At 40.3% G+C, this 18,570-nt stretch overlaps 1 protein-coding gene across 7 annotated transcripts in view; it reads right to left on the bottom strand.

The window, feature by feature from the left end:
- Window positions 1-18,570, bottom strand: part of camta1a (calmodulin binding transcription activator 1a) — a 380,235-nt gene that overhangs the window by 73,674 nt on the left and 287,991 nt on the right. For all 7 annotated transcript variants that reach the window (XM_047807177.1, XM_027170434.2, XM_047807178.1 and 4 more), the window contains one exon: window positions 16,519-16,590. In XM_047807177.1, the coding sequence (XP_047663133.1) occupies window positions 16,519-16,590 (72 nt within the window). The remainder of the gene's footprint in view (window positions 1-16,518; window positions 16,591-18,570) is intronic.

The raw sequence follows: 18,570 nt of genomic DNA, 5'->3' as shown, positions 1-18,570 counted from the left end.
CCTTTTAGAAGTAAACCAAATGTTGTGGAACGTCTGCAAAACAAAGTTACTTCCTATTATCACTTAATCTATAGCAGATTTAAAGTCATTTTCTCACTTTAAGTTAATAAGAGGAAACAATACAGCTTGTTAGCAGGAAACGGGAATGCATAGCGTCCTTCATCCTTAGACTCTCCCACTGCACAAAATGAAAGTTACAGCTTTACCTCTGACTGTAGCAAAGCGACGACACTGGAGACTCCTAACCAAGGTTACACAAACAAATCTCCTTCCAGAAACCTTCACCACGTCAATGATTATACATTTGTATTATTATTATTAGTAGTGAATATTCCGCTTCATTAAGATTTCAGACATTCAAAGAAGAGATGCTATCTACATGGGGTCTTTGAGCACAACAACCTTCTAATTAATACACTATTGTAGGACTGTATATGACAGTAGAGTACATTATTCACAATAACACTCTTTGGTGTTTATAACAGTTTATAATCACACCCTAGTGTCACCCAAATGAGAATGAGGTTCCCTTTTGAGCCCGGTTCCTCTCAAGGTTTCTCTCTCTTTCATCTAAGGACGTTTTTCCTCACCACAGTCACCTCAGACTTGTTCATTGGGGATAAATACAAACACATTTAAATATAAGTCTAATATTAATCTTGAAATTTTGTACAATATTGATCGTTTTAATGTGTTTATTATGTTCTGTAAAGCTGCTTTCAGTCAACGTCAATTGTTAAAAGCATGATGCAAATAAGTTTCAATTGAACTGAATTGAAAAAATCTTTTTGTGAAGATCCGCAATAAAACTCCCTCAGTAAAAAGCACTGCTGAACCTTCGGACCAATCAAATAAATAAATAAATAAATAAATCTCTATGGTGTAAGTTAGCAGATTCTTATCAAATATGATACTAAACCGTCATTTTTATATTGTTGCTCACTTTATGTTCTAGTGATAATTAGCACAACTTTGACACTGCGGAAGTTGAAGACGAACACATGCTTCTTCGAAGCCATGTGAAGAAAAGCTGTATGAAATGATGCTACTGCTGAATCACATGGAAGTGTAATGCAACCTGAAACGTAAACCACAGAAATTCAAGCTTTACTCAACTACCAGGTCCTTCCCTGTTTACCGAGAGACATCAAATCAACACGGCCCCTCACACAGCAAACAGTAAGCGGTGCCTGCTTTAGATACAGACACGGTACTTGATGAAATTGACAACATCTACAACAATCGATTAAATCTCCAATCGTTGTTGTGAAAAGTTCATCGTCAACATTGGAGTTATAGCTAATGTCAGCTAGCTAGCTTGCTGCTAAACTCCTTTTGCTGTGCTGCAATTTCAGTCTAAAATGTTTCATGAATGTCTGAAGTTCACTACAGTAGAACAAATCCAGCACACACTGTACATCATACCGCTCATATCACGCTATACGCTGTGTTCCACCAGGTCAGTTACTGTATTCAGCTTTCCTGCTGTTCACTAGAGATTCGACCATGTTACATACAGTACGTACCACAGTAACCATAGCCACAAAGCATCCTATCAGTATCATCACAGCTTCTCAGAGTCATGCATGCAGCACTCCTGACAAAAGCAAGAAAAGATTACAAATCCATGCAAAAGTAACAAAAAGCAAGAACAAGGGGTTAGAGGAAAGAAGAATGAATAGAATTATGAGAAAGAGAGAAATGAGTCCTCTGAGGCTAGAAGGAGAGAGGGAGAGACTCTGGCTCATTTGGAGGCATGCAGAGCAAGGGAATTAGGAGCACAAGGCTGGAAAAAGAGATTTAGGAACACAGCCATAAATCTAACATCTGACAGCCAGCATAAGGGACACAACAATTCTTACTGAATCTAAACTATGAGCTGATAGTGGCGAAAGTCTCAAAACCAGGCCATGAGAATGAATGAGAACAAAAAAAAAGATGTTTAGTGTCTTCAGTAACATAGTGATTATTGGGGAAAGAAAAGCTTTCAGTGAAGTTATGGGATAACATGCATGTATCTCTGTGTGTTTACACACCCCAAACAGAGCAGAGCCTTAGTGTGTATTATTTTTATGTAACACTACAGTATTGCTGACTGTGTGTGATGGAACCCACAAATCCTGATACATGCTGTAATTCACAGAAACGCCACTGAAAGTTCTTTCAGAGATATCTTTTTATCATATAAAGAATTTTCAACTCTTTTACCCTTGTCTCTTTCAGAGCAAGCTGTCACAAAAAAAAAAGCTACCCAGGATTCTCGGTATGTTCACAATACAGTTCCACAATCACACTCCATCCTGCTGAGGTAAAGGTGCAAAAAAAAAGAACATCAGAATTGTTATGATTAAATCTCTGCAATTCTACTCGGTCTTGAGGAATACAAGCATACAGTCAGACAGACAAACAGACCTCCAAGAACACACACACACATGCACACACACGCGCACACACACACATATACGCAGGCACGCACGCACGCACACACACACACACGCAAGCATGCACGCACACACACGCAAACACGAACGCACACACACACACGCACGCACGCACGCACACACACACACACACACACACACACACACACACACACACACACACACACACACACACACACACACACACACACACACACACACACACAAATAACACAGAGCCGATTTCCATGATGAAATTGCCAATTATAGAAATTGGAATGTGAATATTGATTGGAAAGTTGATGAGCCACCATTAGATGAGAGGGAACAGAGATCGATGGGACAGTGAATAAAAGAGAAGGGAAGAGATAAAAATGGTCTTCCTCCCCTTCCTGCTTTGCTCTCTCTCTGTGTCTCTCCTTGTCTCTTTCTCTCTCTCTCTCTCTCTCTCTCTCTCTCTCTCTCTCTCTCTCTCTCTCTCTCTCTCTCTCTCTCTCTCTTTCTCTCGCTGTCTGTGATTCCTTTCCATGACGCTCCCAGATGAGTGCATCAGAATGCCAGGCTGCTCCAGAGCTAATTGGGCCTCTGATGTGCAATCAGTGGCAGACAAATGCGACAGTTCTGGTCATTAGCTGGGGTGGAGCGCAGGAACAAGGCGTGCCGCGTCACAGTGCTGCCTGTTCTTGCAGCACACACACACACACAGACACACACACACACACACACACACACACACACACACACACACACACACACACACACACACACACACACACACACACACACACACACACCTTATCCATCACTGATGTCCTTTCACACATATATACATAAAATCCAGCTCCTACAGTATATTCTCCAACCAAACACACACTTGCGCACACACACACTAACACACACACACACAACCTTATCCATTGCTGATGTCCTTTCACACACATATACATTAAATCCAGCTCCTACAGACCAACTACAGTCCAGCTCGACCGAACACACACTCATGCACACACACACACTCATGCACACACACACACACACACACACACACAAACAAACACACACAAACACACACACGCACACACACGCACACACACGCACACACACAGGGAAATATTAAAGGCAGGACATCCTCTAGGCCAGGACTTGATCAGAAATGGCATGATACAAGCCTCTTGCTATCAGATCTTAGCTAAAGCTCTTCAGGAGATAAAACCTAACCTGTGAGTCATTCAGGGTCTACTACACTGCTCCAATCTTGTGCACAGAGTTGATTTTTTTACACTACCGTTTCAAATGAGTGTGTACAAGAGAGTCAGTGTGTAAAGACCAGAACTAGCATGTCTACATACATTAAAATCAATAACCCCATTCACATGATGCACAATTACAGCAAAAAATAATGACAACGCTTTAAGAGAAAACTGAGGTAATGCGTGTTGTGATACGAAGCCCTGAAGTGGATTATTTTTGTACAGTAAAACCTCACAGCTCAAAATGTATTATTCCACTTATACCACAGAGATTCGCCCACGATTTCAAGCTTTAATTCATTACAGAATGACACATGCTTCCCGAACACTTCATCATTACATTTAATGTTGCGGAACGTCCACGAGACAAATTAGTTCCTGTTATCCTTTCCATTTTATCAGCCATAAACAGCGATTCCCTCACTAGGCTTGCTGTATTCTCTCTCTCTTGAAGTTAATAAGACAAAAACGATGCAATTTGTCAAAAGCATATGCAAAAAAAAAACACCTCCAAACCTGTACAATACTCTGTCCTGTGCTGGGAAACCTGCTGACTTGCTGACAAAGTGCTGACACTGATGACTCCTTTTTTAGCAAAAAAAAAAAAACCCTCTCCATATCAACGAAGATTTTCAATGTTAAACAACATGTTTTTCAAATCGGTTTATCATCATGCTTAGATTCTGTGTAGCAGCTGCCTTCTGTGTTATTACAAAAATTAGAGTGAGAATGTAATTATTAGTATTTATGGTCTGTGAAGTTTAAAACGAATCCACACTTTCTGCTCAGAGAATACGAGAAGTTTATGTCGAGGGTAAGAGAGTACAAAAACCTCAGGGTCCGTATTCATAAAATTCTCCTACCGACGAAATTATAAGAAAATTCTTAGAAATCTTGTCGTTTCCCCTTAAAATGAAAGAGAAGATCCTTGTAAAGATAAAAGTTATTCATAAAGCATCTTAACTCTTAAAAGAGCTCTTAAGGTCTAAAAGTCTTAGAAGTAGAGACTTTTAAGAGGCTTAAGAGCTTCTTTAACAGAGGAGAAAATGGCCAAAAAGGTGAAGAGGAAGAAGAAATGAGTTGTATATAATATTTAATAATGATAGTGAGTTAATAAGAGGCTACAGATTAGATAGTGTTGAGATTATATTTGTGTCCGATCTTATTAGAGTTAACATCTCCGACACAGCACAGAAATGCCATATAATATATATACATTCTGCCACTATAGCATTTAGAGATACGCTAACATCTCAGAAACAAAGCTGAAATGCCAAAGCAGTAGAAATGAGACAATATCTCACTATGACTTTTCTGCACTGTGACAGAGATGTTTACATTTACATTACATTTATTACATTTGTAACATACAGATTTAGCGCATCTCTAATATGATCGGTCACAAACGTAATCCCTACATGATTTAGCCTCAAATATCTTAACATAGAGACAAAGCGAAGGCTCATAATAAAACAGATTTTATTTTGTATTATTATTATTATTATTATTATTATTATTATTATTATTATTATTATTATTATTATTAATAATTTATTTTTTTGGACAACCAATCACAGTATGTGTCATACCTAGTAAAGAGTTTAGCCCCGCCTCCTCTGTAAGATCAAGGTATTTGCCATTTCCTGATGAAATGTTAGTTTAGAATTTGTAAATTTAGAATCTGTTAGTTAGCATGGTATTAACATGTGTAATAGTGATGATCCAGAAGCCCGTGATTATACGCACAAATACACACAAGTGAGCATTCGATCAGGACAAACTGCTTTGTTATAAAGCTTCATGATTGCAGTGTAGTTTTAAAAATAATCGTGAATAATCGTCAGTAATTTCTATATAGTAATTAGCTCTTCAGGATAAACCTCATTCTGTCTATAAGTTGAACATGTAAACATGTATCTAAGAGCACATGTGAAGTCTAATTCAAGAAGATCAGATTTCTGTGTTTACGCTGTTCTGAAAATCTGATTTGTGCAACTTCAACCTGGCATTGTAAACATACGCTAAGGCAACTTATCCAAACAACACACACACACACACACACACACACACACACACACACACACACACACACACACACACACACACACACACACACACACACACACACACACACACACACACACACACACAGTATTACTCTTAGACACACACAATATTTGTTTTTTGAATGAGAGTATTATTTTTCTATTCACACACGCACACACACACACACACACACACACACACACACACACACACACACACACACACACACACACACACACACACACACACACACACACACACAGTATTACTCTTAGACACACACAATATTTGTTTTTTGAATGAGAGTATTATTTTTCTATTCACAGACACACACACACACACACACACACACACACACACACACACACACACACACACACACACACACACACAAATATACACTCTCTCTCTCTCTCTCTCTCTCTCTCTCTCTCTCTCTCTCTCTTACACACACACACATACACAATCTTTGTTTTTCTCTCAAATAGTGTGAGACAGCATCATTTTTCTATTCACACATATACACTTTTTTCCCCAGTTTTTCTCTCTCACATAATCACAGTATCATTCTCATATACACAAACACACACATACAAACACTTACAGTACACACCCTCAGATTGCGTGTCTCCCTCAGACTGAAGACAGCTTAGGCAGTGCTGCTGACTCTACAGGTTGTGTGTGTTGCAGTAACACAATAAGTCTCATGCTCTAACACTCAGCCAGGGCGGCTCGGCCGGCTGGACACACACGGCTGCGAGCGGCTAGCGCTCAATAATCGGCTGAATGTCAGTGTATCTCGCCGCCGGTGTCCTGCCCTTTCACAATGCTCTGCATTATTAAGCAGCCATCTTGTTTCTTGTGCCTGTCTGGCGCTCCTGTGTGCCCTGTGCACAGCACCGGTGTGCGAGTGAAAATGGCATGGCAAATGCGCTGGGGGGATTCGGGATAATCAGTAGAGGTTGGCTGAGGAAACCAGCGGCCCTGAGAAAAAGGTCTGTCTGGGGGAGGAGGAAGAGGAGGAGGAAGAGCTAGTAATATATGTGAGTGCTTGATTAGGGACTTTCTCTCAGAGGGAAGTGAGATAGACATGTCCACATTGTGAAAAGCAGACAAAGTGGGAAATGAAGGAAAAACACAAGCAAGAAAAAATCATCGTTCAGAGCAACTGATATCTAATGAGCTCAGATTGCTGTTTTGACATAAACCACCGAAGTCTGTCGAGATTCTTCATCCCAGAGACCAGCAGCCAGTTATACAATACATGAAATCCTTTTCACAAAAACACTGGCAGTTATGAACTATTGCTTTAATCTTGACAACAGACAAGCAAGTTCTTTGTTAAAGTACTCTAAAGAGATCTGGTTCTGCTCCAGGGCTTTTAATATCAACACTATTCGGGTGATGAAATCCAACCGTTTTGTTTGCATTGATAAAAATAGCCCTTTGTGGTTCAGCTCATATCCACTCCATTAACTTTATTTTTGTTTACACCGCTTCGTAGTGTCAAGCTCGCCCGAGGTTTTACCTTGCATGAACAATACGGATGCTTAATCCTGAGACTTTAAGAAGTTCCTGAAATATGTGGTGACTGGAGAAATCCCTCACGGTGAACTTTTGGGAATGTATAAAAACGACAGGAAAAGTAAATCAGAAGTAAAGTTAAAGCATTTAAATGAAAACAAAAATCTGGTTAAGATATGATTTTATTTATTTATTTTTTTACAGCCTGTAACTAATTTCTGTAATTCCTAATTCCTATATACTGTACCAGCAAGCATAATAAGTATACTGTAATATTCACTGTACAAAGAAATCACACTCGGCTAGCAAGTTGTAGCATTTTAGCCTTATTTAATTAGAAAGATTGTGGTTAATTGACTCTGACTTTAAAGATCATTTTATTTAGTAAAAAGCTAATTAAACGCACACCTTCTCAGTCCACATTAAAGGTACAAAGATATATCTTTAGCGGAAGCACCCCGGAAAAGGATATTTCTTTCCAGGAGTGTGTGCACTGGTGCACTGTCAGTCATACATAAACATATCCACCTATTGGCATGACTTGTATAACAGAATCAGCTTGCGTATTGTTATGTCCTTCTATTTTATACACAAAGCAGAGACTGACATTTATTATAGATTAGGCATAAGGAGGATCAATAAAAAAACTACGGTGTATAGTGAAATATGTGTATGAAACACAGCCGTGATAGCTGAGGTTTAATTTGTAGTTATTTTAAAACTATTTTTAGAGAAAACATTTTTTTCGGGAGTGCGAGCGGAGAGAGTGTGTGATGGCAGAGAAAGAGGCTCAAATTTTATGTAAGACCAAAGACCTGCGATATCAAATTTGGGAACACAGTAAGGACAGATGCACATGCACACACACACACACACACACACACACACACACACACACACACACACACACACACACACACACACACACACACACACACACACACACACACACACACACACACAAACTAGTTGACAGACGGAGGAGGAGCTGTCCCATCTTGCACATCAAACAGCTGCTCGTCTGTGCTGCCAACATTACTCATAATCCCAGCATCGAACACACACACTCTCTCACACACACACACACACACACACACACACACACACACACACACACACACACACACACACACACACACACACACACACACACCCACACACACACACACACACACACACACACAAACACACACACACACACTCAAACCACACTCTCCTCACTCACTCTGCCAGTCTTTAACCTGCACTCGAACTTATTCCAGGCTGTGGATGCTTTAGGATTGATGGTCCTGAGAAGTTAATGTCAGCCAGTCAAAACTGCATTTAAAATTTAACAGCTTGGGAAAATTACAAGGCTCAAAAAGAACAATCGCTCAATCACTGACCGGTCAAAATCCATTTCCACACTACAAAAACAAACCAACACTACAGTACACAAAAAACTCCGAAAGTGAAACCTTGTGATGCCTGTAAGACCCGAAGCAGCATTACACAACATCTAGAAGTCAATCTTACTTTTCTTTCATTTACTTCACTATTCATTTATTTTTTTTAAAGTGCGCTGGACAGAACCGGGTTCACTTGCACTCCGATGTAGGATAACTTCGCTGATCAGGCTGTTTATTCCGCCTCTGGATTTTACATTCAAATACTGTAGGTTAGGTTGGAGTCATGCTGTACTCTTTTGGGACAGCAGATCGCTCACTTCCTTCTCCCAGATACGCCTAAGAATCAATACAGAATCACCAAGAAGCATGAAGCTGAAACCTGGCATTTTTTAAAATTCATTGCAAACATCAAGGCTTTAAATATTATCTGCAATCAATGCTCCTTTGGAGCTAGTGAAACCCAATCTGGCAGGAAAAAGATGGCGTGGTAACACGTAGCTTTATGTCTCCCGTTTTGCCAGTTAAATCAGTGCAATAGAGGTTAAGCTCATACATGATTCAGTGGTGTAGTGTTAGCACTGTTAAATATACATCACTTTCTCCTGTCCAGGCAGGGGGATAGGTCTCCTAGTAGGCTTCAGGTGCTCCACGGCAGGCCTGGATAAACAAAATATGGCTATGAATAAATAACTGGGCAGAAGAGAACCCACCCCGGTGGCTACAAAGCAGGAATCTGCTTTAGCCTCGGGCCATTTCTGGCCAGCCCAGCGGCTATGAGCACAAAGCAGTCGAGGAGCTGACCAAGTTCGACTCATCCTCATTACCCCGAAGATGAGTCGTCTACGGCTCTTTTCTCAGCCGTAATCAGAAGTCGGTAGGTGTTAAGTGCTTCTAAAAAAAAAAATGCACCCAGATAGTAATACAGGCTGTAAAATGCTTTTTATGTGCTTGTGAAATTGCGATAATCGTTTAACAAGTTTTGGGTCCCACGCTTCTTGCTGTCAAACTCAATCAGGTCTAATTGTCAAAGTGGGAGCAGCAGTGTGAGGGTGGGTGCAAGACTGAGTAAATGAGAGCGCTCACCTCTGTGTATTAGTGCGTATGTGCTAATGAGCTCGAGGCTCGTGGATACACGTGGGTACGTGATACAGCAAGGTATATGATGGAGCAGCTGCTTTGTTTAAAGGATACACACATCTCTGCAGGAGAAGGCGGCTTTCGCGCCTTTTGCTGCTCTTGCTATCATTCAAGGAGAAATTGAGGGAGGGAGGGAGGGAGAGCAAGGGAGAGAGGGGGGAGAGAGAGAGAGAGAGAGAGAGAGAGAGAGAGAGAGAGAGAGAGAGAGAGAGAGAGAGAGAGAGAAAGAGCAAAGGCAAAAGCAAGAGCAAGAGCAAGAGCAAGAGAGAGCTCTGTAAAAGCATGATTAATCAGAACACTCTCTGGACTTATGAGTCATTTCATTATCTGATACAGTGGAGCTCTCCTTTCCTCCACACACACACACACACACACACACACACATACACATGCACACAAAATACAGACTCTTCGGTGCAGGCTATTGACCCTCAACAAGGCTGTGCCAGATAACCCGACAAATGAGGTGGTGTTTCAGCCCCAGATATATTAAAATCATAATTATCCTCATCTCCCAGGCTACAACTCAACTCTCTAATGCAGAATTTGATGGAGAATGAGAGAGAAGGAATTACTTTCGATAAGTGTTAAACAAGACAAGTGGAGTGATTGAATCAGTTAGGGGAGCCACTGGGACAACCACAGAGTGTGTGCATGTGTGTTTGTGTCTGTGTCTGAGGGTGTGTTTGTGTGTGTGCATGTGTGAGTTTGTGTATGAGTCTGAGTGTGTGTACGTGTCTGGATGTATGTGTTAGTGTGTATGTGTCAGTCTGTGTCTGAGTGTGTGTGTTAGTGTGTATGTGTCTGATTGTGCATGTGTATGTGTCACTGAGTGGCTGAGTGTGTGAGTTAGTGTGTTTGTGTCTGAGTGTGTGTGTTAGTGTGTTTGTGTCAGTGTGTGTCTGAGAGTGTGTGTTAGTGTGTGCTAGTGTCTATGTGTCTGAGTGTGTGTTAGTGTGTGTGTGTGTGTGTGTGTGTGTGTGTGTGTGTGTGTGTGTGTGTGTGTGTGTGTGTGTGTGTGTGTGTATGTGTCTGTGTGTGTCTGAGTGTGTGTGTTAGTGTGTGTCTGAGAATGTGTGTTAGTGTGTGCTAGTGTGTATATGTCTGAGTGTGGGTTAGTGTGCATGTGTGTGTGTGTGTGTGTGTGTGTGTGTGTGTGCATGTGTGTGTGTGTGTGTGTGTGTGTGTGTGTGTGTGGGTGTATGTTAATGTGTATGTGCCTGAGTGTGTGTCAGTGTGTGTGGGTGTGTTCATGTGTGTGTGTGTGTGTGTGTGTGTGTGTGTGTGTGTGTGTGTGTGTGTGTGTGTGTGTGTGTGTGTGTGTGTGTGTGTGTGTGGGTGTGTGTGTGTGGGTGTGTACCTGTTGAACTGATAATAAGCCTTTAACATCCGAGCTCCCTCGACAGCCATTCCCACATTCAAGCCGTCTATTTTCTGTGAGTGAGAACGTTTGTCGTGGACCTGTTAGAAGCTAAGCATGCTGGGTAATACTGCTAATGCTTCCCCTAAGCCCTTCTGGCATGTGTAGAAAAGAGAAAACGCTCTGCTCTAAGCACAGGGATGGCGCAGAGGCTCGTGTTGAAGAACGAGACGCGATCTGAAGGAGGAATGTTTGAAATGAGTGAAGAGAGACCTGCTTTCTCATTATCACATCTTCTCCTCATTACACAGATGTTCCTCAGCAAAACAATTCTAGTCAGGATCTTGCACATTCACCTCCTCCTTTCTGATCTCTTCAGATTTTTTAGCAACAAAGCTGGTGATGGTTTAGAACATTTTTTTAAATTCCAGCTGTTCAGTGTAAGCCAAACCATTATATAATCAGAAATGCGAGTTTTTTAATGTATTGCATCAGATTAATAACAGTATAAGTCAAGTTGTTCACATGGCTTTGAGACTATACCATATTTCACCTTCCAAAGTCAAATCTAAAATATCCTTATAGACACACTCCTGCTGTGCTTCCTCTTGGCTGATGTCTTGTCCTGATTCATCCTGATGGGTTACTTCTGTATGGAGCTCACCTCTAAATGCTTATGCATGAGCATCCTAAAACTCTTCACTTTCCCAAGCCTCACCGTTGAATTCAGTGAATATTCATATTTAGGTACTACAGATTTCTACATAAAAACTGCTACTTAAAAATATAAAACCTCTCAAAACTTTGACAATTTACAATCGGTTGTCTCTAAAAAAAAGATGGGTTTTTCTTTTCACTCTAGTTCCTTTCAAACCTCTGTAGCAATTCATAATAAGAAAATAAGAAAACCAGGAAGTAAAATACCAGGAAGCTGAGACTTGGAACTTACGAGACGGCATTCACTAAATTCCATGGGTTTCGTTACCACGGCATAAAGTGGATGTGTTTCCAGAGGTCTTGGAAAAACGCCCTCTTTAAAAAATAAAGAACTACGAAGGACAAAACAGTCATACAGGTAGATTTATTTTAGAAAACAAATAAACAACCAAAAACTATGTTATGGTTAGGGTTAGGTTATCAATTAGGCCACACCTAATGATTACGCAATATCTTTTTCACTGTTCTGAAATCCCTGGAAATAAGTGCATCCCTAACGAGACAAGATGCATGTTAAGACTTTGAGACATCAGCATTGGAAACATAAAAAAACTAATTAAAGGCTTTACACAGAACAGGTGAACACATTAGAGTAATCAACCAATGACAGAACAGGGGGTGGAGTCAAGGAATATAACATGACATACACCTTAGTCTAAATCAAAATTTGTGAAAATACACTTCCAAATTGCTGCAAAGCTGCTCTGTAACAGTGTATAGTTGTTAAAAATGCTATATAAACAAAATTTTATAAACAAATTTTATTGTGATGTCCGTGTCAGCTCGAGTGCATCATTAAAGCAAAACAGGGACAAACCAAATACTAAATAACTGAAAATTTTGTGAAGAATTGTTGTCAGTAATATAATTTATGATGAAAACTGTTGTTTAACCCTGTAAAATAACCCTATTGAATATTAGCATTTGTTATATAAATTTGTAATAACACACATTTACTTCACATGTTTTAATGATGTTCATGAAATTGATTAAGATGATTTTTATCCATGGGATCTTGTTAATGCATGAAGTAAAAATATTAACGACACGGGATGTTACATGGCCTAATACTTTGTGATATATTCCTAGATTAATTTTGATTATGGGGGACTCGGTGGCTTAGTGGTTAGCACGTTTGCCTCACACCTCTAGGGTTGGGGGTTCGATTCCCGCCTCCGCCTTGTGTGTGTGGAGTTTGCATGTTCTCCCCGTGCCTCGGGGGTTTCCTCCGGGTACTCTGGTTCCCTCCCCCGGTCCAAAGACATGCATGGTAGGTTGATTGGCATCTCTGGGAAATTGTCTGTAGTGTGTGAGTGAATGAGAGTGTGTGTGTACCCTGCGATGGGATGGCACTCCGTCCAGGGTGTATCCTGCCTCGATGCCCGATGACGCCTGAGATAGGCACAGGCTCCCCGTGAGCCGAGAAGTTCGGATAAGCGGTAGAAAATGAATGAATGAATTATGATTATGCAAGATTAGGGATTGTAGATCTTAATTCCAGGTGTGTAGGAGTCCAGAGAAAGTTTTGTTAACATCCTATCACTGGAGCTTCACTCAAACAGCTGTTCAACTGGTTCATACTTACATTATTAAGTTAGCTCATTTCTAACAAAACTCTTTCAAGTCCTCTTCAGTGAATGTTAGTCAGTTATAAACGACTAACCAACAAACAGATGCTCCAGCTTTCTCTGTTAACCTTCTTTCCAAAGTTGACGATTGTTCACCTTCGGGGGTGTGTTACATCTGCTTATTAGCCAGGACATGCTTATTTACAGACTGTGTAAATAATGACTTTAAGTGAGTTTCTCAGAGGTTCTCAGTCATGTTACTGTGCGACTGATAACTGGCCTGAGAGCACGATGCCATATGTGTACGCTGAAATGAAATGGCTTATTTTTAAGACTTTTCAACTTTTCACACGACAACAGACATGATACTAATGTTGTTCCAGGTTTGTCTCTCATGGCCATGTAGTGAGAGTTAATGCTGTTGTTTGTAACAGTGCATTATCCATCTGTTTGTGAATTCCCAGAAGACCCAGTAGCTTGTATTTTGTTTAATACTTTTTTTTTTCAATTCCATGCACCAATCATGTACCCACGCCACATGATTAGTCTAAGGCCAGTCATTTGGGATATGTGGGTGCACCATGTCATAAGCAGTCTGCATAAAATTGAGAAAATCTCAATTAAAATTTTGCTTGTCGCTCTGCCGTCGTGCCTCCTGTTCTTGCTGATGAAATTATGGCTTGGTGTCACCGACTTAAAAAAGAAATTAATGGTTGCTTGTGGCATTGTCGCTTGATGGTGTGAACACAGGGTAATTATTAGAAATACCTACATTTCAAATTAAAGATTGATACTCTCAAAGAAAAAGGATCGTATGGTATGGTAGAGTTGCCATCTCAACTCTTGAGCAGATCGGGTTGAGTCTGTCCTTGGCTCGGAATCTGTGTTTCACGTGTTCTCAGCCTCTCCATATTGGTTTGGTTGAGGTTCTCAGTTTTCCTTCAACCTCGGCAAAAACAAGCCACTAGATGATCTGACATCTCCAAATTCTCTAGGAGTGGTTGAGTGTGTGAATGTGAGTGTGAGCCCACTAAGATTGGACAGGTGATGAACGGACCTCCCATTCGAGGTGTATTCCTGCCTCATGTCTAGTGCCCTGGATACATCACGACCCTGGCCAGGATAACATGGCTAGTGAAGAAAAATTAATGAATGGACATTCTAGTGCACTTCTGGACTCCTAGATACCAGATTATACCATTTGTCCATACACACGATCCATGGACAAGCTGTCTCATGGTATACCTTCTTGGCCTTGTTCCTGTCAGATAAAGGTTATTGTAATAATGGTCTTATTCAGAACACGCTGGTCAAATATAATACAGTGCTTATGTGATGTATGACTTACTCGGAACTACGATATTCTAGGTATAAGATCAATATTGATTTTTAACATGAAATTGAAGGCCATTCAGAAAAAATGGAGAGTGTGGGATTTAAGATATTACTGTCTTCTTGTTGAAAAATTCCTGACCTGCTCTAGATATGAGAATTTCCTAATCCTGTTCAGAAAACCTTCCGTTTACTACATAGCATCACATGTAGTCGTGGTTAGCCAAGGAAGCAAAAAATAAACCTAAAACTGAGCTAGAAGCCTCTCTAGGTTTGAAACCAAGAACTCATCGAAGTATACCATGAATTCCTGATGTGCTGTTTAAATTTTCTATATGTTAGAGGTGACCAGCATTGCCTTACTGCCGGTGGAGGTTTTTACAATGAATCTACATAAACTTTCCCTCTTCCTATGAATGCATAATTTTGAAGCATTAAAAATAATTTATGTTAGATAATAAATTGTTTAGTGTTTTTAATGCCCAATAAACTACTAAAAAGACTTTGGAATGTCTTCACTGCTTTCTTTTAATAAATAATGCAAGATACTATGAATATGCATGATATGCAAATTAGAAGCGACTTTTGTCCACATGCCAGACTAACTCCACCCTTACCACCTACTAACCCTTCTTACTTTATGCTATTAAGTGCGCAATATTATATGATTACAAAAAAAAAGAAAGTGAAAGTCTTGAGAACCAAACAAGGCAAAAATTTGAAAAACTGGTCCTGTAAGTTTAAACTTGCGACAAATGTTCACTAAACTTGGGGACCTCCTGTTATAAACAATGGTATGATGTTATTAGTTAATTAGTAGTATAGTACATGTAAGTAAACATATTTTTTTTTGCTTAGAGGACAAAGAATGGGACCTCCTAAAGCAGAGATACTGCTATTTTGAGAATAAAGTGACCTATAAGATTAGCAGATGATGCTTATCTTTTAAACACCAAACCCAACACATTCTCTTTACAGGAAGGTACAAGGTACTGTATAAAGTTCTGAAAAATGTCTGGTTCCTCACAGGATTTCTTTATTTATCGTGACTTCTAAGGGATATTTCCCTTAATACAGTCACCTCTGACTTGCTCATTAAGGATCTAAAACTATATCAGAATTTCTGTAAAGCTGCTTTGTAACAAAATCCACTGTTAAAATCACTCCTCAAATAAAATTTGACGGAATTCAATAGGCGCAAGTAGCAACAAAGTCTTCCGTAACAGACGTCATGTAAGAATAGACAAAAGGACTGAGAGATACTGCTGCCTCCACCTCTTTACCTTTAAACCACCCAGTCCTGACCGACTTTTCGAGATGCCTAAAAAGATGTCGCCACACACACACACACACACACACACACACACACACACACACACACACACACACACACACACACACACACACACACACACACAAAAAGAACGGATCCAACGACTATACATAACTGCCATTTTTTTCTATATACTATATACAACTACAGAGAACCAGGTCTGCTGTCTATATGTGGCAGTCTCCCAAGAGTTATGTAAAATATACAATTGCACGGCTGCAGCCAGTGTGTGAAGTAGGAAGTATGGTGCAAAAATACACCTCACGAAGCGTATGGGGGGAGTGTGGCAGGTAGGAATATGAAGAACTTCAGCAAAATGTTACAGAATTGTAAAAAACAGCCTGTGTTGCTCGGAAAGAAGGCAGAGGCACTGAGAAGTGCAGAGAAAAACTCTTGCACAGACACACAAACGCCTACTGAAGTAAAGGGAGCATGGCTTTTACCTGCAGCAGCCAGTAGCACCTGCGGTGGAAGGTGGGGATGATGGAGGAGTGCACGTAACAGCCGTAGAGACACTGAAAAAGAGAGAGAGAGAGAGAGAGAGAGAGAGAGAGAGAGAGAGAGAGAGAGAGAGAGAGAGAGAGAGAGAGAGAGAGAGGGAAACACAGTTAGTACAGAGCAGAGAATCTGATCTATCAGCCAGGATTTCTTAGTATTATAGACCCCAAAACAAATAAACTACAAGAACGAGAAAAAACTGGAAATATTCTTGTTATCTGTAATTTTTGTCACTTCCAGGAATTTATTTCACACATCATCTTATACTAGTCTTGAGTTTTTACAAGTAAAATGGCTTGCTCTACAATAGAAGTTAGATTTTACACAGATGAAAAAAGACTCTTGCTAAACTCTTGTCTGGTTGTTTCATGGGCAAATCTAGAAACCTATTGTCTGCTTTACACTGTCATACATCATATGTCAGTCAAATGAATTATTTGATCGCCATAGGTCTGAAATAATATTAGTTAGGGCTCTGCCGGCTTTATGTCTGAGATGCATTTACCTCTGTCGGAATAAGCTTACACATAATTTTAGTGGTCCAAGATAACACCTTCAAGTTTTAGAGCACTTGGGGCATCTCATAAAGAGGAAATGGGTTTGATATCACCATTTACTTTGAAGATGTGTTGAAAAACAATAAACTGTTTTCATTTTCTATGAATATATTTCCACAAGTAGGCTAGAAAACTATATATTGTTAAAGCTCTGTGTCTACTTTCATATTAGAAATTAAGTCAACCAATGTTGAGTGTGACATGATGATGTGAATTCAATGCTGAACATGGACACAACAAAACAGGTGCAAATTTCTTTTTTGGCCTCTGTTATAAAGCGTAAAGGTTTGAGAGAACCATCCTGATACCGTAAATACTAACTCTAGCTAATCTTATGCATAGGAACATTGTTCTGTGTTGCTTACACCTTTTATGCTACATTCATAAATCACTGAATCACTTATGCTGCCAAAACAATTAAACACTTAGTACGAACATCTCCATAGTGTAACATTGTGAAAGCTGTAAATCCAAGTACGTTGCTCCAGACAGCTGAAGGGACAGGGCTGAAATGAAAATTTGTACAATTCTTTGCTATGAACTGTCAAAACTTTGCAAGTATTTCCATCATACATATCTGATCTAGGCCTAGCAAACCACAACACGAGAAAGGCAGCTGCGGGCTTTGGTGGTTTTCTCTTCATCTGTTTGCGAGTGCTTAAGCTGTGGAGCTTTGGCCTTTCAGGAATAAATCAAATCTCCAATTCTGTGGTTACAGCAGGTTCACAATATGGAAGAAGAATGGGAAAAAACAACAGTGTTTGAATACAAGACAGCACACAATGCTTTTTTTTCTAAGTTCTAAATAAATGGAGGAGTCTGAGGGCAGAGTTGAACTTCCTCAACAAGCCGATGCAGACAATTGAGAATTGATATGTGCACCACGTTACGGATATCTGCTCGTAATAAGCGTTTCGCAGTCAAATGGGTCATATGTGATTGCTGTATTTTGTGCAATATATAAATCAGCTCTTAAATCTTGACACCAAATTCTTAGGTTCCTTCTTGTTTCTAACTCATTCATTCATTCATTTTCTACCGCTTATCCGAACTACCTCGGGTCATGAAGGGCTTGTGCCTATCTCAGGCATCATCAGGCATCAAGGCAGGATACACCCTGGACGGAGTGCCAACCCATCGCAGGGCACACACACACTCTCATTCACTCTCGCAATAACACACAATTGACAATTTTCCAGAGATGCCAATCAACCTACCATGCATGTCTTTGGACCGGGGAGGAAACCGGAGTACCCGGAGGAAACCCCCGAGGCACGGGGAGAACATGCAAACTCCACACACACAAGGCGGAGGCGGGAATCTCACCCTCAACCCTGGAGGTGTGAGGCGAACGTGCTAACCACTAGGCCACCTTTCTAAATTTTCTGCACTAAAGACGATAGCATTATTAGGAACTGTGATTTGAATATCGGAAATTAT

The sequence above is a fragment of the Tachysurus fulvidraco genome, chromosome 23 (genome assembly GCF_022655615.1).
Source record: "Tachysurus fulvidraco isolate hzauxx_2018 chromosome 23, HZAU_PFXX_2.0, whole genome shotgun sequence".
NCBI lineage: Eukaryota > Metazoa > Chordata > Actinopteri > Siluriformes > Bagridae > Tachysurus > Tachysurus fulvidraco.
The sequence above is the reverse complement of the archived record's forward strand: the minus strand, read 5'-3'. Positions and strand labels throughout refer to the sequence as shown.